The sequence below is a fragment of the Tigriopus californicus genome, chromosome 12 (genome assembly GCF_007210705.1).
Source record: "Tigriopus californicus strain San Diego chromosome 12, Tcal_SD_v2.1, whole genome shotgun sequence".
Classification (NCBI taxonomy): Eukaryota; Metazoa; Arthropoda; class Copepoda; order Harpacticoida; family Harpacticidae; genus Tigriopus; species Tigriopus californicus.
In genome coordinates, this window is record NC_081451.1 from 10,575,964 (window position 1) to 10,596,153 (window position 20,190).

At 39.4% G+C, this 20,190-nt stretch overlaps 2 protein-coding genes across 2 annotated transcripts; both read left to right on the top strand.

The window, feature by feature from the left end:
- Positions 1-2,538: 2,538 nt before the first annotated feature.
- On the top strand, positions 2,539-3,957 carry LOC131892214 (chitin deacetylase 1-like). The gene has a single exon (XM_059241998.1). It carries the CDS (start codon positions 2,753-2,755, stop codon positions 3,896-3,898), a length of 1,146 nt encoding a protein of 381 aa, XP_059097981.1. The 5' UTR covers positions 2,539-2,752; the 3' UTR covers positions 3,899-3,957.
- A 3,388-nt stretch (positions 3,958-7,345) lies between these two features.
- On the top strand, positions 7,346-15,922 carry LOC131892296 (uncharacterized). Its single transcript, XM_059242098.1, has 4 exons — positions 7,346-7,496; positions 10,968-11,234; positions 13,175-13,589; positions 15,058-15,922. Exons 1-4 carry the CDS (start codon positions 7,367-7,369, stop codon positions 15,482-15,484), a joined length of 1,239 nt encoding a protein of 412 aa, XP_059098081.1. The 5' UTR covers positions 7,346-7,366; the 3' UTR covers positions 15,485-15,922.
- Positions 15,923-20,190: the final 4,268 nt, after the last annotated feature.

Genomic DNA, 20,190 nt, shown 5'->3' on the forward strand with positions numbered 1-20,190 from the left:
CAAATATATACATACAGTGTGAACTCAAGCATATCAAATGCCTGTTTTGGATTTTATGTGTAGAATACCCAGTCTTTGACTTGCAACTATCCATTTAGTCTTTGCAGATTAGGTTTTCGTGTGTCCTTAATTCTATTTCCTTGGATCTTGGTTCTATTTTACTTGTTACGGCTTTCATGCCAGTCGAAGTAAAAGTGGCAAAAAGACCACTAGTGTCACATTCAAGTATTCCAGATGACAAAACTTGGGTACAGTTCGTGAATATGCTGTCGATTACAGTGCGGGAGTGTGCAGCAATGCTGGTCACATCATTGATCAGGGTTGTCAACCCATATTGCCTTATTTACCAATGAATGTTTTCAGCAAATCAAATCAACATCCATTAGCTCAAGATTTTTAAAGTGGATAACTTTGTAATTAGTGTTGATCAAAAATTTGTTTCGATTCTCATCAGGTCACATCCATTCAATTCTAATTGAATGCCAGAATTTTGCCACATTTCGAGCATCGTCAGCTTGTTCATGAAAGAGTTCACTGTTTCCGCGCATCCTGGAATTTGGTACCTGATTATCTCCCTCTCAAATCAGTAATTCTACTCTTGCCCAAATATAAGTACATCCTAAATATCAGGTGTTTAGTCATTAAAACCATTGTCAGTGTGTTTCAAAGTCTATGCATTTCTTATATCGTGCTGTATTAAGTATAACATACAACAGAAAAAAATGACCTCATCCCAGCATGTCTTGCAGGTGGACAAATATTAACAATAAATTAATATAGTCTAGTCAATAAATTAGTATTACACAAACTTACAGGCCAACATTTATTGATATCAATATCCCTATTGTCTGCTAAAGTCTACAAAAATATCAACAGAAAAATCCATGATGGGCCACACTTCTGTTCATCCTAAACAGTAGTTCCGCATTGCGACATAGTCTGGAGGCCAGGATATTTTGATACTGAAATGGATCATTGTCATAAAAGTTCCAAAATTAAGATATTAGCACCGCTAGTAATCTTTTGCGACAGATACTTTAGTTTTGAAAACACTACATTCCATCCAGATTGTTCAATGCAATATTACTTCACTAAGACAGTGTTCTCCTTGATCAGTCAAAGAGCAGTATGGAAAGCCACCTCGAATACATTGGCATATCGTGTCAAATAAAGTCAGTGACCACTTTTGTCTTTGCAAAGGAATCCAGAATTCGGATTAAGAAGAGTGTCAAGACACTCAAATCATGGCAAGGATTTCCAAAAGGGTTGTCAAGAGAGGAGACTAGATTTGAGAATGAGAGACGGACTAATCGGACTCTTGGGAAGATTATATTGCTCGCTTTGACAGTTTGGCAATTGCCGACGACACAGATGATTGAAACAGGGTGAACATAACCTCCTCCATAGTATAGACAAAGGAAAGGGGGTCGCTATATCTTAATGATCAACAAATCAAAAAATGAAATGCAGGCTATCCTAACGGTGATTGCTTTTAATTAGATGATGGACCAATTGTTTAACTAATACTATTCACAACGGATATCCATTTGCTGAGTGGAATTGCAATACGAATTTCTGAATAGTAGCATTTGGCTTGAAAAAATAAAATCGCAAGAAAGCACAATTTCGCAGGAAATTCATGACGTGTCGATGCAACAAGGAGGGGATCGAATTTGACATACCATGATTACACTATTTTTAATACATGATCTAACCGGAGTTTGCGAGACAAGGTTTTTTTGTGAGATTGAATTCCGTAGGCACATAAAATCAAAGCGGCCTTACTTATCTACAACATTGTAGTAACAAAAAATGGTTTTTCAAACATAGCTATTTTTAAATTAAGTTTGATTGCCCGATTTATCTATTTCAATTGTATGATCATGAATCTAAAAGGTTATTAGTATCATAAAATGATGCTTTATAAAATTGCAAACATCAATACAGTAGCAACTTTTCATGTTAACTTTTATACGGATAACTACTTGCATTCAAATTTTTAGGTTTGCTTCTCCCCAGAACAAGTTATTTTTCGAAGCTTTGTTTATGTAAGACTTTTGCTCAAAATAGTACAGCCAAGTTTGTTTCATACTGGACCATTTTACTAACGACAATTTGAGTAAAATAAAGATACCTCACCTAAAATGTTCCCCAAAGCCCTGTTTATCCATTTCATTTTCAAAGATTGCTGTTATAAGTGGAAAACCCTAAACAGGTTTGTCAAAACCAATTTTATCATTGAGAGAATTGTGAATGAGAAAGAGCCCATTGTTTTCCAAAATTAATCACATAAAATCATTCAGCACTAGAAGAACAAATTAAAATTCTACTCGTCTTTGAGGTACTTTCACATTCTTGTGAGCTTCTTGATCATTCTAACCATTTTAACCTTTAATTTACTTCATCTACAGTATACCTTGTATGTGATATTTGTGCAGGCACTTGAAACTTTATCGTATTTACATGACCTAGAATCACAATAAACATTGGATCATGAAAAAGAATTTGCTACCCCTAACCTCGGCATTCAAGGATTTTCTCCTATTTCTCTTGGGAATTGTTCGCAGTTGCTCCCTCAGATCCATTCGTTAAATGGTCAAAATTCCTCTTGAGCCGTCAAAGATTTAACGCCGGCAGGCTACGTAGGCTCTTTGCACTTCTTATAAATAGGGACGAATTTTAGTGGTAGGTATCAGTCCTGATTTCACTTTCTCTCAAGAAACAGCAGCCGCTCAAAATTCAAACTCCCAACATGAATTTCGTCATCACCTTTTCATTTGTTTTCATCCTCTTTAACACTTTGCAGGCCTTGGAGATTGGCCAACCTGATGTCAATCTCAGGAATACGCCGGTCATCAAGACCGGCAACCTGCCTCAATTCGTCGCGCTGACCTTCGACGACGCTGTCAACAATGAGTTGTGGGAGCATCTCTACAAGGACCTCTTCACCGACTTGACCGACCCCTACACGCGTTGTGACCTCAAAGCCACCTTCTTCGTGAGCCACAACAACACGGACTACGCCAAGGTGAACGCATTGCACAATGATGGGCACGAAATCGCGCTCCATTCGTTCTCTCACGGTGGGGATCAACAGGATTCGGAGGAATTGGTCCGCAATTTCCGCATGGGCCGTTGGATGTTGGAAATCAGCCAAAACGTCAAGAACATGGTCGAGCACGGATTTCTCCCCAAGGACACCAACTTCGGTTGGCGGGCCCCCTTCTTGTTCACGGCCGGTGACGAGAGCTTCAGTGCCCTAAATCGGAGCAATATCATGTATGACTCCAGTTTGAGCTTCTATGAGAAGTCGTGGCCTTATCGTTTAGCAAATGTGGACAAGACCCAGTCATGCCTCATCAAGCCTTGTCCCTCGCGTCCCGACTACCTGTTCTACGAGGCTCCCTTGAGTGTCTGGCAAGGCATCGACGGCCATGTGTGTGCTATGATGGATGCCTGCAGTTATGGTTCCACCGAGGAGGAAGTGTTCCAAACACTGATGGCGAACTTCCAGAGCTTCCAAAGTGAAGGAGTGCCTTTCCCGATCTCCCTTCATGGTGGTGCCTTGAATAACGGCCGGATTCCGCATTTCCGTCAGGCTTTTGAGGCGTTTCTCCAGACGCTTCTGGCCATGAGAGACGTCCACTTTGTGACTATGCGGCAATTGGTGGAGTTTGTTCATTCCCCCATGAATTCGGTCCAATATATGAGAATGGCTAGACGGACTTGTTCAATCTTCCGACCCAAGAAGCCTTGCTCGGCCCGAAGACCGGCTTGCGAGTTCAAGTCCAGAAATGGGGAGAATTCGGTTTACTTGAACACGTGTGCTCAGCGGTGCCCTTCACAACGGTCGGAGATAAGGTTCAACTACTATGGACAGTCTTGTTGTGGAGTGTAGAGATGTTGTCAAATACACACATGGCTGGTTTTGATTGAAATAAAATGTTGATTCTCAATCTTATTTGTTGATTATTTTATAATTCAACTGTTTTTTGCAACACCAAATCTTATGTACATTTTAATCTTTCGTGAAACTCCCCTGAAAATTGTTGCAACACATGTCTTTATTGGAAGGTGTGAGACTCGATGCAGCTTTCAGCTCGTCATTTGTTTAACTTCCAAAGAAACCACTTGGCGATATTCTAAAATATCATTTGATTACCCAAAGCTTGCGTTCACTCATTTAAACAGTCTGCATTATTCGAGATCTGTCAGGATGCAAATGATCTATACAATACTGCTTCACCGGAGTGGTTTATGTGCTGAATACTTTATGATTTCTTCTTGGTTAATCATAGTGCCTGTATTAATGAATTCCTATAAGTGAAGAAGTGACCCGGGAGCCTACTTGGGAACATATCATTTTTTTACAAATTATTGCACACAGTACTGATTAATGGAGGATGTGTATGTTTCAACAACAGCTACGCTCCATTGATTAAATTTTCATGGAAATCAATTAATATGTCTTTCAACTAATGATACTAAAGATATGTTTTTCGTACATGTGTGGGTTCGATTGAAGTAGGCTTCAGTTGGAATTTACCTTGATTTTGTAGGCAACCCGTAAATGTCCGAAACACTCAAGGAATAAGCCTTGAAATAGTTATGAAATTCGAAAGATCATAGCGTAAAACGTTCACTTTGTAAACAGATTTTCTTGGTCAAAATTAAAAGCTCTTGCTTATGGTGGTAGCCACAATATTGATAAAGTTTTTGTGCTAAGGCCAAGACTTCTAATGACGATTTTCGTTGTTATTGAAACAAAAGGAACAACTTTGTTAAAAAATCATCTTGGATTTTATCTCGGATTAGAATATTAATCCACTTAAAACCTACAAAGAGAACATTTTTAAAAACATAATAAAAAAATTAATAGATGTTGGGAGTAGCCATAGTTGCATTTCCAACTACAATTTTATTGAAATCCATGAAGCAAACGCTAAGATATCTTGCTTTCAAAGATTGCATTTGCATCACAAAAAGTAATACAAAAAGCTTTTTCCATGCCTGAAATAAATGAAAATATCTCACTTTTTTGAAGCAGGTAGAAACACCCGATAACAGTTCATGCCAATATTTCACAATTGTGATGCCATACTTGTCAATCACAACTTTAATACAACTTTATTTTGAATTTTGACAAAATTCTATTAATGTTGAATAAAAACATCGCTAGTACGTGTTATGAACATGATAGGGTAGTTTGGTTTTTGACACTTAAGTAAAATGAAAGGCAATTTTACATTTTTTGTAAGTTTTAAGCGACAACTTTTCCTACTTTTAGCTTTTAAAGAATGCTTACAGAAAATGGAGAACTATTACTTCTCGTCGTGTCATTGAAAAAGACAATGATAATCCTTGGGAATAACTGAAAAGACAATTAGACCATTTTTCGATCTTTTAAGGCGCAAAAACGCAACCTTTAAGTTGTAATAACTAAGCATGTGCAAAATAGAAACTTATTGAACTTTTACGTCAATACATACTAAGAGTATGTCTAATACTGATTGACTACGTTTTTGACAATGATGCATTTTAATGCGCTTTAAGTGATTTAACACTTATCTGAGCTACTTTAACATGTGTATTTCACAAAAGTTTTTCTTTTTGTTTCTTTGACAAAGAAAAACATCTTTAGGTGTCTTGGCCTTTGAGCAAACACTTCACCAGAAAACATAACCACCGTGTGCATGTAACCATTGTTCAACGCTAGTTCTGGCAACTAATGATGTTGCCTGGTGCCATCTGATGATGAATGTTTTAGGGAAGGACACATTTGTTCCGTTTTTTTAATATGATTGAACCTACCATTCTCCCCTTTCCGCGCTTAGCACTCAATGTTGTCTTGGGGAGTATTTGGGTCTTCTGGAGTAGTCCAAGAATTTTTCATTTTTCTGGCATTCTTGGTAAAAGGTTGGTGGGGTTGTCTGAAATTCTGATTTCGCTATTTGCACCATCAGTGATGCAGATCCACCCAAGACGTGTCAGGATTTAGAGTTATCTTGTTTGTGTAAGACTATTTTCGTAAGATATTTTCACAACTAATTTCAAGGAAGGAGACTACTTTACGAAAAAAATGACTTATTGGGACATTTAGGCAAGCTCTGGCAGGTTCGTTTGTTTGCTGGTACAAGTGTCAGTGATGCAAATTTGGGGCTTCAAAACACGTTTACGAGAAGCTGACCCTTCCTTCACATTGCTAAATCAGGAAAGGTCACCTTCGTTGAAACTAGTTTGAAACGCCAATTTTGCATCACTGGCATTGGCAGGCAAGTTTGTTTGCTGGTACCAGCGCTTGCCTAAACGTCCGAATATCAACCAAGTACAACTTATATCAGAATCGCACGAGTTAGCAGAGAGCAAAATTGCAGATTCGTATGCGCACTAAATATGAATCGGATAGTGGGAGTTTGTATTGGTCATTTCTCCTTTTGAACCGTCAAAGCCTCGTTTCTTGTTTTCTCTCGGTCACAAAAGAAAAATGTCAATTTTGACATGGGAGCTTACTGTTTTGGCGTTCTTTCTGCTGCGCCACGATTCAATAGATAAGTACTTTCCAATAACTTTTTCCAGCCATGTATGTAGGTCTTATCGCTCACGCTTGTTGACAAAGATTGTAAGAGAACGGCAAACCCTTCATAAGCTAGATGGCGTTACATGCATTGACTGAATCTTTAAAAAAACTAGGCAACTGTAAAAACCCTCTCTTATAGATAAGTGGCCCTTAATCACTACCATTTAGCCTCGAAAAAGCCAATCTATCTTTTCGTTTTGGCCGTAGATTTCAAGATCATTTTGTGACTAACCAAGATAGCTAAAAGACTCCCAAACCGATTACCGTATTACCATAGCAAGTTTCAATCAACAACAAAATTCACCCTGCATTTTTATGCAATTACTGACCTCGCCCAAAATGTCGATGTATATTTGATCGTTTCAAAGCAGTATTTGTTAAAAAAGATTTCTTATGTTATACTGATGCAATTGATATTTTTGTCAAAAGCTGCCATTGCAAAATAATGTCAAGTTTCCGATTAAACTTGAGCAACTTAAATAATTCAACATGAATATTTTGAATTAAGAATGTAGAATTGGTTATTTAAATTTGCAAAGATGGCTGCAAAGGTTGGAAAATTCTGCAATAGCAAACTTACCCATGTTCTATTTGTCATAATTCAATTCTTGTTCTTATTAGGATGGGAGGGATATTGCGAAAAGCCCCGTTAAGAAAATGGTCATGCAAATAACACGCTGTCAAGTAGACAATGATTGTAGACGTGAAAAACAATAACACGAGATATCTGAAACGAATGAGGAACATATAAATGTGTGAATACTTGCAGATAGTCGAAGACTCGAAGAAATGGTGTTAATGCGTTCACTCCAAAATTGTTTGAGACGGAATCCAATTTTACATCAATTTCTATTGTTCTTTCGAATGATCATTATCATTGGTTGTCTTGTGTTTGTTTGCATTGGATGGACTCGTTCAAGTGAGTTAAAAAATACACTAGAAGCGCTGCTCTTTTCATTTATCTTTTTGGGTGTGCTACCATCTTGTAATGGTGCATATTTCTAATCAACTTCCCATACATTCATGCACATTTTCTCACGATTCACATGTCAATGCTTATCATATGTAATTAATTGTCTCACGATATTCTAAGGTTTGCATGAGTTAGCAAAGAAAATATAAACAAGAAGATAATGTCTTTTGACTAAAGTAAGGAGATTTAAAAGTAATTCACCAATGATTAAAAAGCACATTTTTATAATACAGGCTAATGCAAAAGATGCAATGAAGCCTAGGTTATCTTTTCGAATTAGATTAACATGCTTGATTAAGCAACAGACGTGTAATCTTGTGAAGATCTTCTTGTCCATATTCAAAGCAATGTATTTTGCCCACTTAATGTCTAACATTTCCGAAATTCCTTGTCAAATCATGTGTGCAAATATGTCTGGTGTAACTGCGACTGGTTCAAACTTCGATGCTGGAAGCGTGGTTTTAGACATAATATTGATCAATATTCAAAAATTGCAATTTCATCACTGTCATAAAATGAAAAAGATAATCTTTTAAATGTTCTGTAGTAGTTGCACTTTTGGGACATTGAAGAAGCAGCTGCACGATGATGTCAGGACAAATTTTGGGAGGTCGCTGGGGCACTTTTCAAAACAGAAGAGGTGCTAAACCACCAAGATACAAATCACTATAATCGACAAAACCTTTTCTAAGATTTCAACAAGTGTATTGAAAAAATAGAAAATTTTGAAAAAAGGAAAAGAGTCCAAAAATAGTTTTTTTCGGCTGAAAGTATTTTTTAAGCATGTTAATGAATAAAACTGACATTTAAAAAAAAATGCGACCGTACATGAACCAATCTTTTTATGGATAAAAGAACTGAAACCCTAATTTAAATCCGTAAGAAAGAACCATTGAGCCTCAAAAGCACGAGTGACCTCTCAAAATTTGATAATGACGTCATCTTCATTTCCTGCTTCATTATCCCAATAAGATCATTGATATACCGATGTCGAACCCAGATTTCGGTTTTTTTATGTGTCACGAGAAACAACAAGATCATGGCCCAACTTAGCAGTTCAGGGGCTGCGTTAATAAGGGCAAGAATCTTTTTCTCAGGCATACTAGTAGCATAGAAGAAGAAACATAGAAGGGTAAAAATCGAGTCTGTTGGTTCTTTTTTTTGCTGCACCTGAATTGGTAACAGGAACAACTCACCTCCAACCGATTGAAAGCAGCATCTGTACAATTAGAAACCATACCCCATTAGCCATATGCTGTGTACCATTCGCTCTGAAAACGAGTCCCCCTGGACTGCTCGCATCACATTCTCTAGGCCTTGCTTTCTCTATTTTAGAAGTGGAAATACAATTACGAACCAATTATGACAATTAGTGCATGCGTTCGGGATGTCTGACCACTGCTAGAGGGAAGAGAAATGGGAGTATGGGACATGCAATCTTTGAGAGAACATAATGTGTTATGTTAAAGCAAAGACAAATTTACAATCCATTTATGTGAAAATTCAGTGTCTATTGACTTAAATCATCGAAGTAGCCACACCAAGTAGGTTCAAATTCTTGTGCCCGAAGTTAACCCTGATGGTACATTTAGACGACTCCATTTTCAGCACATTTAAGTGACAAAGTTGTGATTTACATCTCACATTCTGACCCCTATCCCGTTTACGTTAGAAAGGCAACTTCCATCGAACTTTTGGAATCGCCCTCTAGTGTCGTCCAGTGTTTAGTGTTTCCAAATGCTCAGGGAAGAAACAAACGACAACTGTACAAAACTGCATAATGATTCCATAGCAGGCTTGATTTAGAATGAAATTGGATATTTTGAAACTAACATATATCAGTTTTTAATTCAGTTCTGTGCTATATCAACTATTTGACCTATTCAAGTGAAGAAACATAACACTTTGTAGTTCAGTAAGCTTCTGATTTGCTCTTTAGAGTCAAAAATGATCCAGTAGCAGACAAGATTTCCTTGCTAGAAACAGGTTGTTAATTTTTAAACCGTGGTGTAGAGAGCGAACGATTATCATTCATGTCTGAAATGGAGGCACTGCTCTTCACTCGGCTCCCAGGGAGACAGTATCTGACCAGACGAGAGTCCCCTAATTTTTTTTGCTTTGGGTTTTCATGGGTTTTTCTAGCCATTGCAGGGAATGTTATCCCCAGTACTATGAAGACGTGTTATTTCGAGTTTCTAAGACAATTAACCATTGTTTTTCTGGTCCCATCAATACTTGTGTTTCACTCGTTTGTAAACAAATTAAAAGTAGAAACATGGCGGATTGAAATAAAATGCTCCTGACAATGCTCTTAATTCGGCCACCCTGAATCTTGCGTTGGACTACTGTGCCGACGGTGGCGACGTCACTCAAAATTGTTTCACACATCACAGAAAATTGAAGCAACATATATGTGGCAATAATGTGGTAGAAAATATGCCAGAAGTTAAAACGGTGAAGCTTTCCTTTTCATTTACATGTTTCTTGATGTGAAGCCAAATTAGCCCTTACCAACCTCCTGAACTTGTCACTGCCTACATTGTCACATTTGCTTGTATTTTTTGTCCAAATTCACATCATTTTTAAACAAATATACCGTCAGACATGGCTCCATTTCTCTGCAATAACCACCAACTCCGTGACTTGATCAAGCAAAATTCTTTCCCTTACGTAGAAAGACAGCAATAAAGTATAGTAATTTCCTGAAATCATTTTTACTGGAGTGACCAGATCAGTACGCGTGACCAGACGACCAAAAGAGTGCACTACGAGTAAGGCAGGCAGGCCAGTTTCTAGAGATCGAATGGGTAGTTGTTGAATCCCTCCCTTAGTTAGGTAGTGGTTCATAAAGGTAAAGGGAGAAGCCATCAATCTGCTGCAGCACAGCATTGCTCTATGATTCGGCATTCAGGTTCAGTAAAAACCATTATCAACTCTTCCTCGTTTTTGTTTCGACGCTGCAACCATCAGATAAAGACCTGACGATTGTAAAATACTCCCCTTGAAAATCTCGAAGTAGTCTAATGGCGTTGGTCGTTTTCGTTTTGGATGTTCTACATTAAGTTATACGACGTATCAATATGGACCTGCCTTTGCTTTAAAGAATTTGTGTTCTATGACTTCCGTAAAATTGAAACCATGCTCTTCAGTTTACCTTTTAACTAATTCCATATAGGTTGTGCTTGGGTTTTGGAATTAATCATGAATGACCTATGCCCCAAGTCTTAAAGGGAAAAAGCTGCAGGAAAGTGAGTCTAGTCTTTTGTCCTCAAAACAGGATAGTAGGTCAGGTTGTGTTTCAAATTATACGTCAAATTCTCAAAATTCATTAGCCCATTACTTTGAACAGAGTATCACAAAATGCCTCGCATATTTCCACTTCATTCAAAACCCATGTTTCGGCTCTCATTATTTCAGCCATGAAGTATGTCTCTGGACAAACTTCCATCAGTAACGTTATCAATGAAACGGACTTGCATCGATTTCCGTCTATCTCGTTTTGCCCCAAATTCCGATATCATCATACCGTGATTGGTGAACTGGAGAAAATTGCCAATGCCACGGGGATAAAATCCATTGATGAAATGGACTTTGACATGCTCTTGAGCAATATGACTTGGAAAAGAGAAGATTTCTTAACCTTCTTCAGTCATCCCCACGGATTGACGGGTAATCCTGCTAATGGTAAGTCTTTACCGTTCTTTGGGTGTAGCAACCACTTCACTATTATATTTTTGTCTACATGCACGCAGTAATTGGGACATTGAAGTGGGAATAAAAGGTGATGCCATGACCATTTTTTGGAGGTCACTTGAACTTTGACGTCTTAATAGCTCTCTGTTAGGGCATTCAATCAAATTTTCCAGGCATTTATCCTTGAAAGAAACTATTTATCGAATATTGCATTTTTGTAAACTGACAAATTTCACTCATGAACGTACATGAAAGTAGTATAAAGCCTAAATGAGTTTGTTTTGGACTCATCATGTTTCTTCTTAAGTTTTCAATTTTTGTAATTTTTATCCAAAAAATTGAAAGTTTTTTGTCTAATATAATGAGTTACTGTTTTAAAACAGTAGCCCAGCGACCTCCCAAGAAATGGTGATGAGTAAAGCCGTAAAAATATTCGATTAGATATGGCAAAATAGCGGCTAAAAAGAGCTGGGAAAATAGTTTATAAAATAACGGAAAACAAGCATTGAGTGGTGTATTTCTAGAGTTTTAGGTACAAGAAGCTAGATTACCAATTTGAAACCTCTGGACATGAAGCAAAACACAACGAGCCCAAAAAGGTAACAAATTTGGAAATTGCTTGCTTAGAACTTGCAAAATCGAACGGTCTTCCCCTCAATCTGGTCAACCTGAAGAAATTGTTAGCAAATTACTGGAAGTTATTAATGCTTATGTGAAGCTTCCATCAATGTCAGGTTCAAGTGGTCTTGGAGAGAAGGCTTCAATGCATCAGAAAAGGAGAACGAGACATGGCTAAGTACCTTTACAAAGTGTTTTGTTCAACCCGTAACTGCAGATCTACGTTGTGGAGCTTTGAGCTGTGTTCGGATAACTACTCCCTAGCCATGAAGTATGCCCTAGCTCATCCTGTTTGAAACATCATAACGTGACCTCCACGTCGCCCATTTTTTTTGCTTTTCGTTGTGTTTTGTTGAGTTTGGTTTGCTATTGTAGCGTTGAAGGAAGCAGGAACGTCCGAACGAAAATACAGACCAAATTAGAAAAATGGCCGAAATGTGTGGAAAAGGTCGAATGGACCCCAAATAGTGGAACAGACCCCTAAAAGTCGGAAAACGTGTTTAAAAAAGCTGTTCGCCTTTTTTTACAGCTATAGTGATGACTGATGAGTCGTCAGCCAGCTGCTTCTTAACGGACCCAATAGTGTTTATCTTCAACCATGCAATGCTAACTCCACATTTTTCAAACATCTATATATTGGAAAAAGAAGTTTGCTAATTATTTAATGATTGCATTTTTCTTTGGGGCTTTAAAAAGGCAAAACCAGACATTGCTATGAGGCTAGATTTCTATTGCAATACCAGACATTGCCATGGGGCTAGATTTCTATTGCAATACCAGGCTTTGAATCTGGCCACGGGCAGACCAAAATCGGGCAATATAATTCGAATAAAGACATAAGGAAAGTGTTTAGGGTGATTGTTCAATGTGGTGCTATTTAAAAGTGGACGGGCGGACTATTGGTGGTTCGTCATAGGGTGAAACTAGTTCCCGGGTAATTTGAGTTGGCAGAAAACTGAACAAAGGAAAGTTCAACGTATCAGAGAGCTCTGATCATTGGAAAACTCCACACAGTAGAAACTCATTGATAAAAGGCCAGAACAGAAATGACTATGCGTCAAAAACTGAACCAAAATAACCTCAAAATGGAAGATAACAAAATGCAGAGGAATGCTTTTAGCAACAGATTGTAACACATGGCTCTTAAGGGTTTATTCACGTCAAATTGTTTATACTTAGAAATATCGGGCCTGAGTTTCAAATCATCAAGAAAGTGTGAAGAAGCTTAAAATTGTGTTGTGATGATATTTCTGGCGTGTCGAGTTTTCCGTTGTGCCAATTATCCTGGAACAATTGATTTGCATCTAATTTAGGTTTGCATGTTTTAAACAATGATTCCTTGTGGGAAACAACGATCCCGCATCCTCTTTCAAGTGGACGTTGCTTCACGTACAACCCTGACTTTGAATCTTTGGCATCGAAATGGTTTGGAGTGAGGTTTGGGATCAAGCTGCCTGGGACTGAAGATCTCCCGGATGAAGTCAAAGTCGCTCAGCTCCAATCTCTCAAGATCTTCATTCATGAGCCAGGCCATTTTATGTTTTATGAAGAGGATGATCGCCCTCACTCCCATAAATTGGACGTGTCATGGTTGAAGTTAGGCCAAGAGAATAGCCTATCGCTCAAGTACTCTAAATTCACATCCTTGAGCAAAGACGATAGGATCTGTACCAATGATGAGGTCAATTACGTTTTCGGAGATTGTGTCAAGAAAAAGTTTGATACCTGGTACGGTGGGTGACTAATCTAAAAAGAAACTTTGCACTTCACTTTATACATTTTAGTATCGACATTTTTTCAATCAGAATTCTGCGGACTTCCTTACTGCCACTCACTCAGTTTTTGTAGCCTCATTTTTATATAGTACTATGTGATGGTATTTAACAGTTTTCGATGCTTTTTCAAATGCATGAAATACCGCGTGTCCCAAAAAGAGTGGCCTGATTTTTCAAACACGGCTTTTGGTATCAGGCAGCCTTGCAACATTTCTTTCGACTTTCGACTTCAATATAAAACCGGTTTTTGAGACTTGTATTTTGTTGTCCAGAACAAAAGCCGTGAGACTGGTGCCACCCTCCTCCACGCAGGGGAAATGCCGGGTGAAGAGGTTACTCAAGCTCATAATCAGCGCCATACTATACACTGGGTTCAAACCCGCGAAATATTTGGACAGGATCTCAACGGGACCAAACCAAGTGGTTGATCCAGGACAATGAAGCCCCTCCCACGGGGCCACAAAGGTAGCCAAGTGGCATATTTCCTTAAATCCTAAGATGTTCTTCCAGTAGGTTGCCACATCTACCAGATCAAAAAGGACAACGGTGTCCCGCATTATTAAAGTTTTTGGATGGGGAGTCCACCGAGAAGAGGGCAGTGCCCCTGTTAACGACTAAGTTGAGAGAAACCCGGTTTATCTGTTCTAGAGACGAATTATCACGGCACTCCTGCCCCCACATCAGCTACAAATCCGGATTGTTTTCCTCAAGCCCAGAATTGGCGCCTCTAGACTAACAAATTTGGCCGCGTATCAACCAACCGGCTTGTTAGGCCCTCTTCAAGTGTTTAAAACAGATGGTCGACAATTTGCACCAAGCTTGGATGGGCCTGGATCTGACATTTGTGCTGAACGTCTGTTCTGATGGGTGACTGCGCCTAGAGCGTTATGTTGCGGCCAAAGAGGCTCGTGATGAATAAAGCATTTCATCGGGGAAGCCAAAGGAGCAACATGAAAAAAATCAAAAATTGAGTGTGGAATACAATATTTTGACCGAATATAAGGTAGAAAACTAAAATCAGGCCAACCTTTATGGGACACCCGGCATGACTAGGGCATGTCTGCAACCTAATAGTTAGTTAAGAATAACAGCATTGTTTTCCTTGGCTCATGCTTATCTTTGTTATGAACTATTGAGTTAGAAGCCAGGTGAGTAATTATTAGAATGCTGAATGTCGACTTTTTTATTTGTATCCATCCAGAAATTAATTTTTGTGATACTTTCTCCTTATCAAAAGCTGTAGACTAATGCCAATTTGACATGTATTTTGTTTGATGGTCATGTTTGAACAACACTTTAACATGCCAGTTTCAAGTTCCAAATTGTAAAAATAAATGTCAGTTTCAGACTATCAATTTTGCCACTTGTTTTTCATTGAATGCCGTCTAAAACTTCTCACATTATCCAAATCAAACTTCTAGGCGGGGTTGCCAAGCTCCTTGGGACTTCAAATCTACTTCACCATTACCGGTATGTAATAACATCCGAAATATATCAAGGCTCTTCAGCTCGATGACCCCGGAATCCGACGCAGACATTAGTCAATCTTTCTACTCAACTCTCGGACTATCACTCCACACTCAGTGTTCCTTGCCCTGCACGGTGTCCAAATTTGAGCCTCATATTTCCTCTTACCCTCCTCCGGATTGGTATAAGTGGATGGACAATGGAGCGGATTGGATAGTGTATTTATGGTTCAAAAACTATCAGTTCCAATATGACACGGAATATGTGGTGTGTGACTCTACTTGCCTCCTCGGCGAGATAGGCGGAAATCTCGGCTTTTTCTTGGGAGGATCAGTTCTGGCTTATATGAATACCATTGTTCAACCCTTGCTGAATGGCTAAAGTCCTTGAACTCCGTTTTCGTTGCGTAAAGTCATGCAATCCCAGTTCCAGTTATTGGAAGATTTTTGATTTTGAAAAATGTTCCTTCAAATCAGTTTTGGATTTGAAGTCTGTGTCTTTCGCTTACTGACTATTTAGATACATTCAAGGCCAAAAACCTTATTGGAAGTTAATTTTGTGATTTCTTATCTTAAGAATTTGAGATTCCATTATTTTAGTGGCTATTAAAATCCACTGCCCACAAACAAACCAAATATATTAAAATGCATGGCATTATTCAAATTTAAGATAAGCATTTTTTTTATTTTGGTGCATATTCTTTGATGTATATTCCAAATCATCTTCCCACTGAGTGCTGAGGGGTCAAATGTTTCAAAAAATGCAAAAAGTGGAAAAATTAGCCGCACAATATACGATACTTTGAATTACATTCCATAAGTTTTTGAGGAGTCCCTGGTCAGCAGGCTAAAGGTTGAAAGTGGAAAAACCTTCTTTCTCCTCTTCATTAATATTGAAAACAGAAATGGAATAGGTCCAGGGCTGCCCAAAAGAATATCATTCCCTTTTGCAGCCTTTCACGGAACTGGAGATGGACGTGGCTTCAAGAGAAAAAGCAGGAATGCCCCTTTAGCCTCTAGTAAACGGTACTTTTGCGGATCAAATTAATAATCATTGGAGGTTGCGGCAAGGGCTATAAATTTGAATATTCAAAGGTGTCACTAGGGGTCGGAAAGATATTTTTCTTCTTAGGTAAAGTTAAGTTTTCAACCATTTCGGTCATGTTTGGCAAAATCTTTTTCGAGAAATTTAAACTTAAAATAGCGTAAAACCGAGGACTTTCTGGGAAATTCTAGAATTTTGGAAAAAAAATCATGGGAAATTGGCGAAATAAAGGGAGGAAGTCTAGGTCAGGCTTGAGTGACAATGTTTGTCTCACCTCAATGATTTGTTTGACATTGATCTCTCAAACTTTCATTAGGAGTAGCTGTTGAGCACATGGGGACATATTACAAGGGATCTAACTAAAGGGCTAGTATCCTAAGTAGATCTAACTTCTATTGCCTATTGGGGATTGGTAACCCTCCCATATGCCGCTAAAATAATGTTAAAAAATGTAAGTAAGCGCAACGTTGAGGCCAGAATCGAAGCAAAGGGCCTGCTGAAGACTGGCAGGAGGGTGAGGGAAGTGGGCGAGCGGGGCGAGCCCTTCGGTGTCCATCCTCGAACCGTTAGTGAATGGAGTATTTTATGCAAAAAGCAACAAACCCCTTAACGGCAGACCAAACCAAAGGCGAAGGAAGATTTGGGATTTCAGGAGTTAGTCTTCAGATGTCCACAATGCAGAGGGTTACCAATCTCTATTAGACTAAAAGTGGATCATTCATTGTATGGTTTAAGGTTTTTCTATAGGCTCTTTTCACGAAAAATTGAGACTCAAAATTATCAAGCAATTCTTTGAGGGTGGGAGAAGGATTTTCAGGATTTCATATTCAAAACCATCGACCTGCTGATGCCTGGCAAGAGGTCGAGTGAACTGGGCAAGCCTTTCGATGTTGGTTCTCAAACCATTGGTGAAAAGAGAACTTTATGCAACAACGGTGACTCCCTTTACGACAGATCAGACCAGAGGCAAAGATCTGGGGTTAAGGGAGTCAGTCTTTAGATGGGCAGCAGTCAGATTTCCTTTCAAAAACCAATCTCCCGTCCACTGAAATTGGATCATTCATAGTTCAATGTTATGTTTTTCAATAGGCCCTCTTAAGGGAATGATCTTTTTCACCGAAGAGTCTTCTAAGAAATTTAATTCATTCCAGCTCTTCCTTGGAGCTCCTTGGGGTCATCTATGACAGAAAACTCATGACTGCCCCACATGTTAAGAGACTGGCCAGAGAAGTGAAGAGGACAGCTTCCCTAATCCTCAGACCTTCACACCATCTGCCCAGAGGCAAGTACCTACGGGAACTGGCCACGGGACTGGTACTTGGCAAAATCAACCACGTCGTGGCAGCTGTTGGGTGCCCAATGCTAGGTCCACATGACGCCACGTCGACGGCCTTCAAACCAATCCAGGTCTCTCTGAACAACATGGCAAGGACCATCACAGGCCTGGAACGGACAGACCATGTCCTCGTCTGTGACCTCCAGGACTGTGCCAGACTTCCTTACCTCTACAAGCTTGTTGTCAGGGCCGACGCCATGGAGGCATGGAAGGTGTTCCATAACTCGGACAGTGGGTCTGGTGAGCAAAACCCCATTGGTACGACCATGTTTGGTCCGGTGGGAACTGGGATCAGCCAGGACAGATCATTGAGGTCCAACTTGGCTGGCCAAGTGATCATCCCTCTACGTGGCGTAAACGCTATTGTCTGCCACGCCGCTACAATTTGGAACCAGTGGCCGGAGCTCCAAGCGGCAAAATCGTCAGGGGCGGCAAAGTTGGCTGCCAGAACTTTTGCCAGAACCAAGAAATGATGACCAAGGAGGAAACTAACTGTGATAATGTCTACCTCTAGTAAAACTAATTAGATTTAGTCAACCATATACATTTGCTTACCACTGTGCATACGTTCCATTTTGTATTGCCCCGTCATAAAGGCCAAACATTCTTAAAATCCGTAGTTACAAGCGACAATGCTTTAAGGAACCTAACCCTGTTAGGAATTCAATTCAACAACCTAATGGCAATAGAGAGATATTTCTCATTCAAACTCAATCGATCTTTCATATTTTGGAGTCCAAGTTTGGTCCAAGCTGGAAGCACATTCCAGTCTGCACGTTTTAAGGACTAACGCCATCTATGGGATTGATGGGAAACGCCAAAAAATATAAATGTGGCCGCTTTTGGAACTAGGTGACTCGCTCCATTGCTCTCCTCTAACACGCTTCATAAAACGGGTTTGAGCAAGCTGTCCAACCACATTTTAATGCCGAGACTTTGAAAGGGTTATGATGGGACTCAAGTGGCAATTTTCATCCATGTGGTGGAAATACTTCACGGAAACGAAAGAAACAACCTAGGTTCAGGCTGACCTCCAGAGGTGTTGGAATTGCCTCAGTTACGTAAAGGTGCATTAGTGTTGCCCACATTCAAGCACATTTTTGGGAGATTGAAACGAAATTCCGAATGCCTCATCCTTGCGTTGCAATTTCGAGATGCGTTCCAGTTCCTCAAGTAATCTTACTTTAGACAAATCTTGTTTTGAAACGAAACAGTGAGCGTTTAGGTAGATGTCTTTTACTTGATTGGTTTGTTTTGATTTATCAGCGATATCAGGTTTTGTACCATTCCCTCCAGCCTTAAAAAATCCTACTTCATGACTAATATGTTTTGAGGATCCCGAGGTGGCACAAAGACAGGGACAATAGAGAAAGGTCGAAAAGTAGGAGGATAAAGGGTGGGTGTGGAAGGGTTAGCTGCAGCTGCCACATTGCCGTAGTAAACCCGTGATGCACTGCTCACTTGGGACTCTATTGGGTTGTGCGAGGGGCTGTCTGGGATCGGGCGGGGGAGGAAAGAAAAAATGGCACCATTCAAAGATTGTGGTTGAGTGTAATGGGTAACACGGACTGGGCGCCTCCGTTGTATCCCTTTCACATTGACGGTCTTGAGCCTGGGATCATAACAAGTTCCAAATTTCATGGATTTGATGCGCATGAAGGGATTAATAAAATAACAATTTACCTTGTCGCAGCCCTTACTGTTGTTTCAAGCCATACTTTACTATCTTAGAACACCATTTAGGATGGTGGAGTAGCTACCCCCCTTTTCTATAAGGACATGGTTGGTTACGGTGAATGTTACAGACTGGGGCTATATTTTTTACGTTGTTCAATACGGGTGTTAGTATAAGGGATTCATCACCATTTGCTAATCCCGGTGTCTTGAGTTGAACTTGCCATATCGGCGAACTTCGTTAGTTCGTCACTTTGTTGACTGCTTTGTGCCGATTACCCAAGCCTTTAGAGCTTCTATTACAAACGGTTTGTTTATTGAATCACAATCGTTCAAGCGGATTACCAGCTCGAGGCAATGCTTAGCCTCACAGAGTTCAAAAATTGATCCATTTTTACCTAACCCGCTCAGGAGGGTTGGATCCAATTCTCGGCTCCAAATATGGTACTTAAACAGCTGCTCCTGCAGAGGAAAATGCGGAGAAGGCTGAAGAGACTGAATTACCAACCACAGTGGTCGAACCTAATATTGTACCATTTATAATTGAGAATAAAAGGATAAATGAATGTAATGAACAATATCATGAACGTATCATTTTTTCGTTATCACTTTTCACTGGCCAAGATTTCTTCGGGACATTTTTTTTGACGTTTTTGAAGAACTGCTAATTGAATTCGAACGTCTGGTTCTTTATCATTAAGATCATTTAAGTTTTGTCGGCCATTGAATTTTAGGTGGTGTTCCATATTGCTCTTTGGTTGATCATGGACGGTCGTCAAAAAGTAACCACCGAGTACAACTGTCTTGGAAATTGTGAAGAAGAGTATTGCAATTAAGAATCTGAATGGAATGTGGTATGCTGAAAGTTGGCCTGCATGCTTCTGATATTGATACTTATCAATATGAATATAGTTGAGCAAGATCTTGACCAAAATGGGAGCTTATTAATATCAATTTTGATCAGTTATTTTTTGCTGCGACTAAATAAAGCCCAATATAAGAATGAATCAGCATGTTCATCCAAAATGAGCCA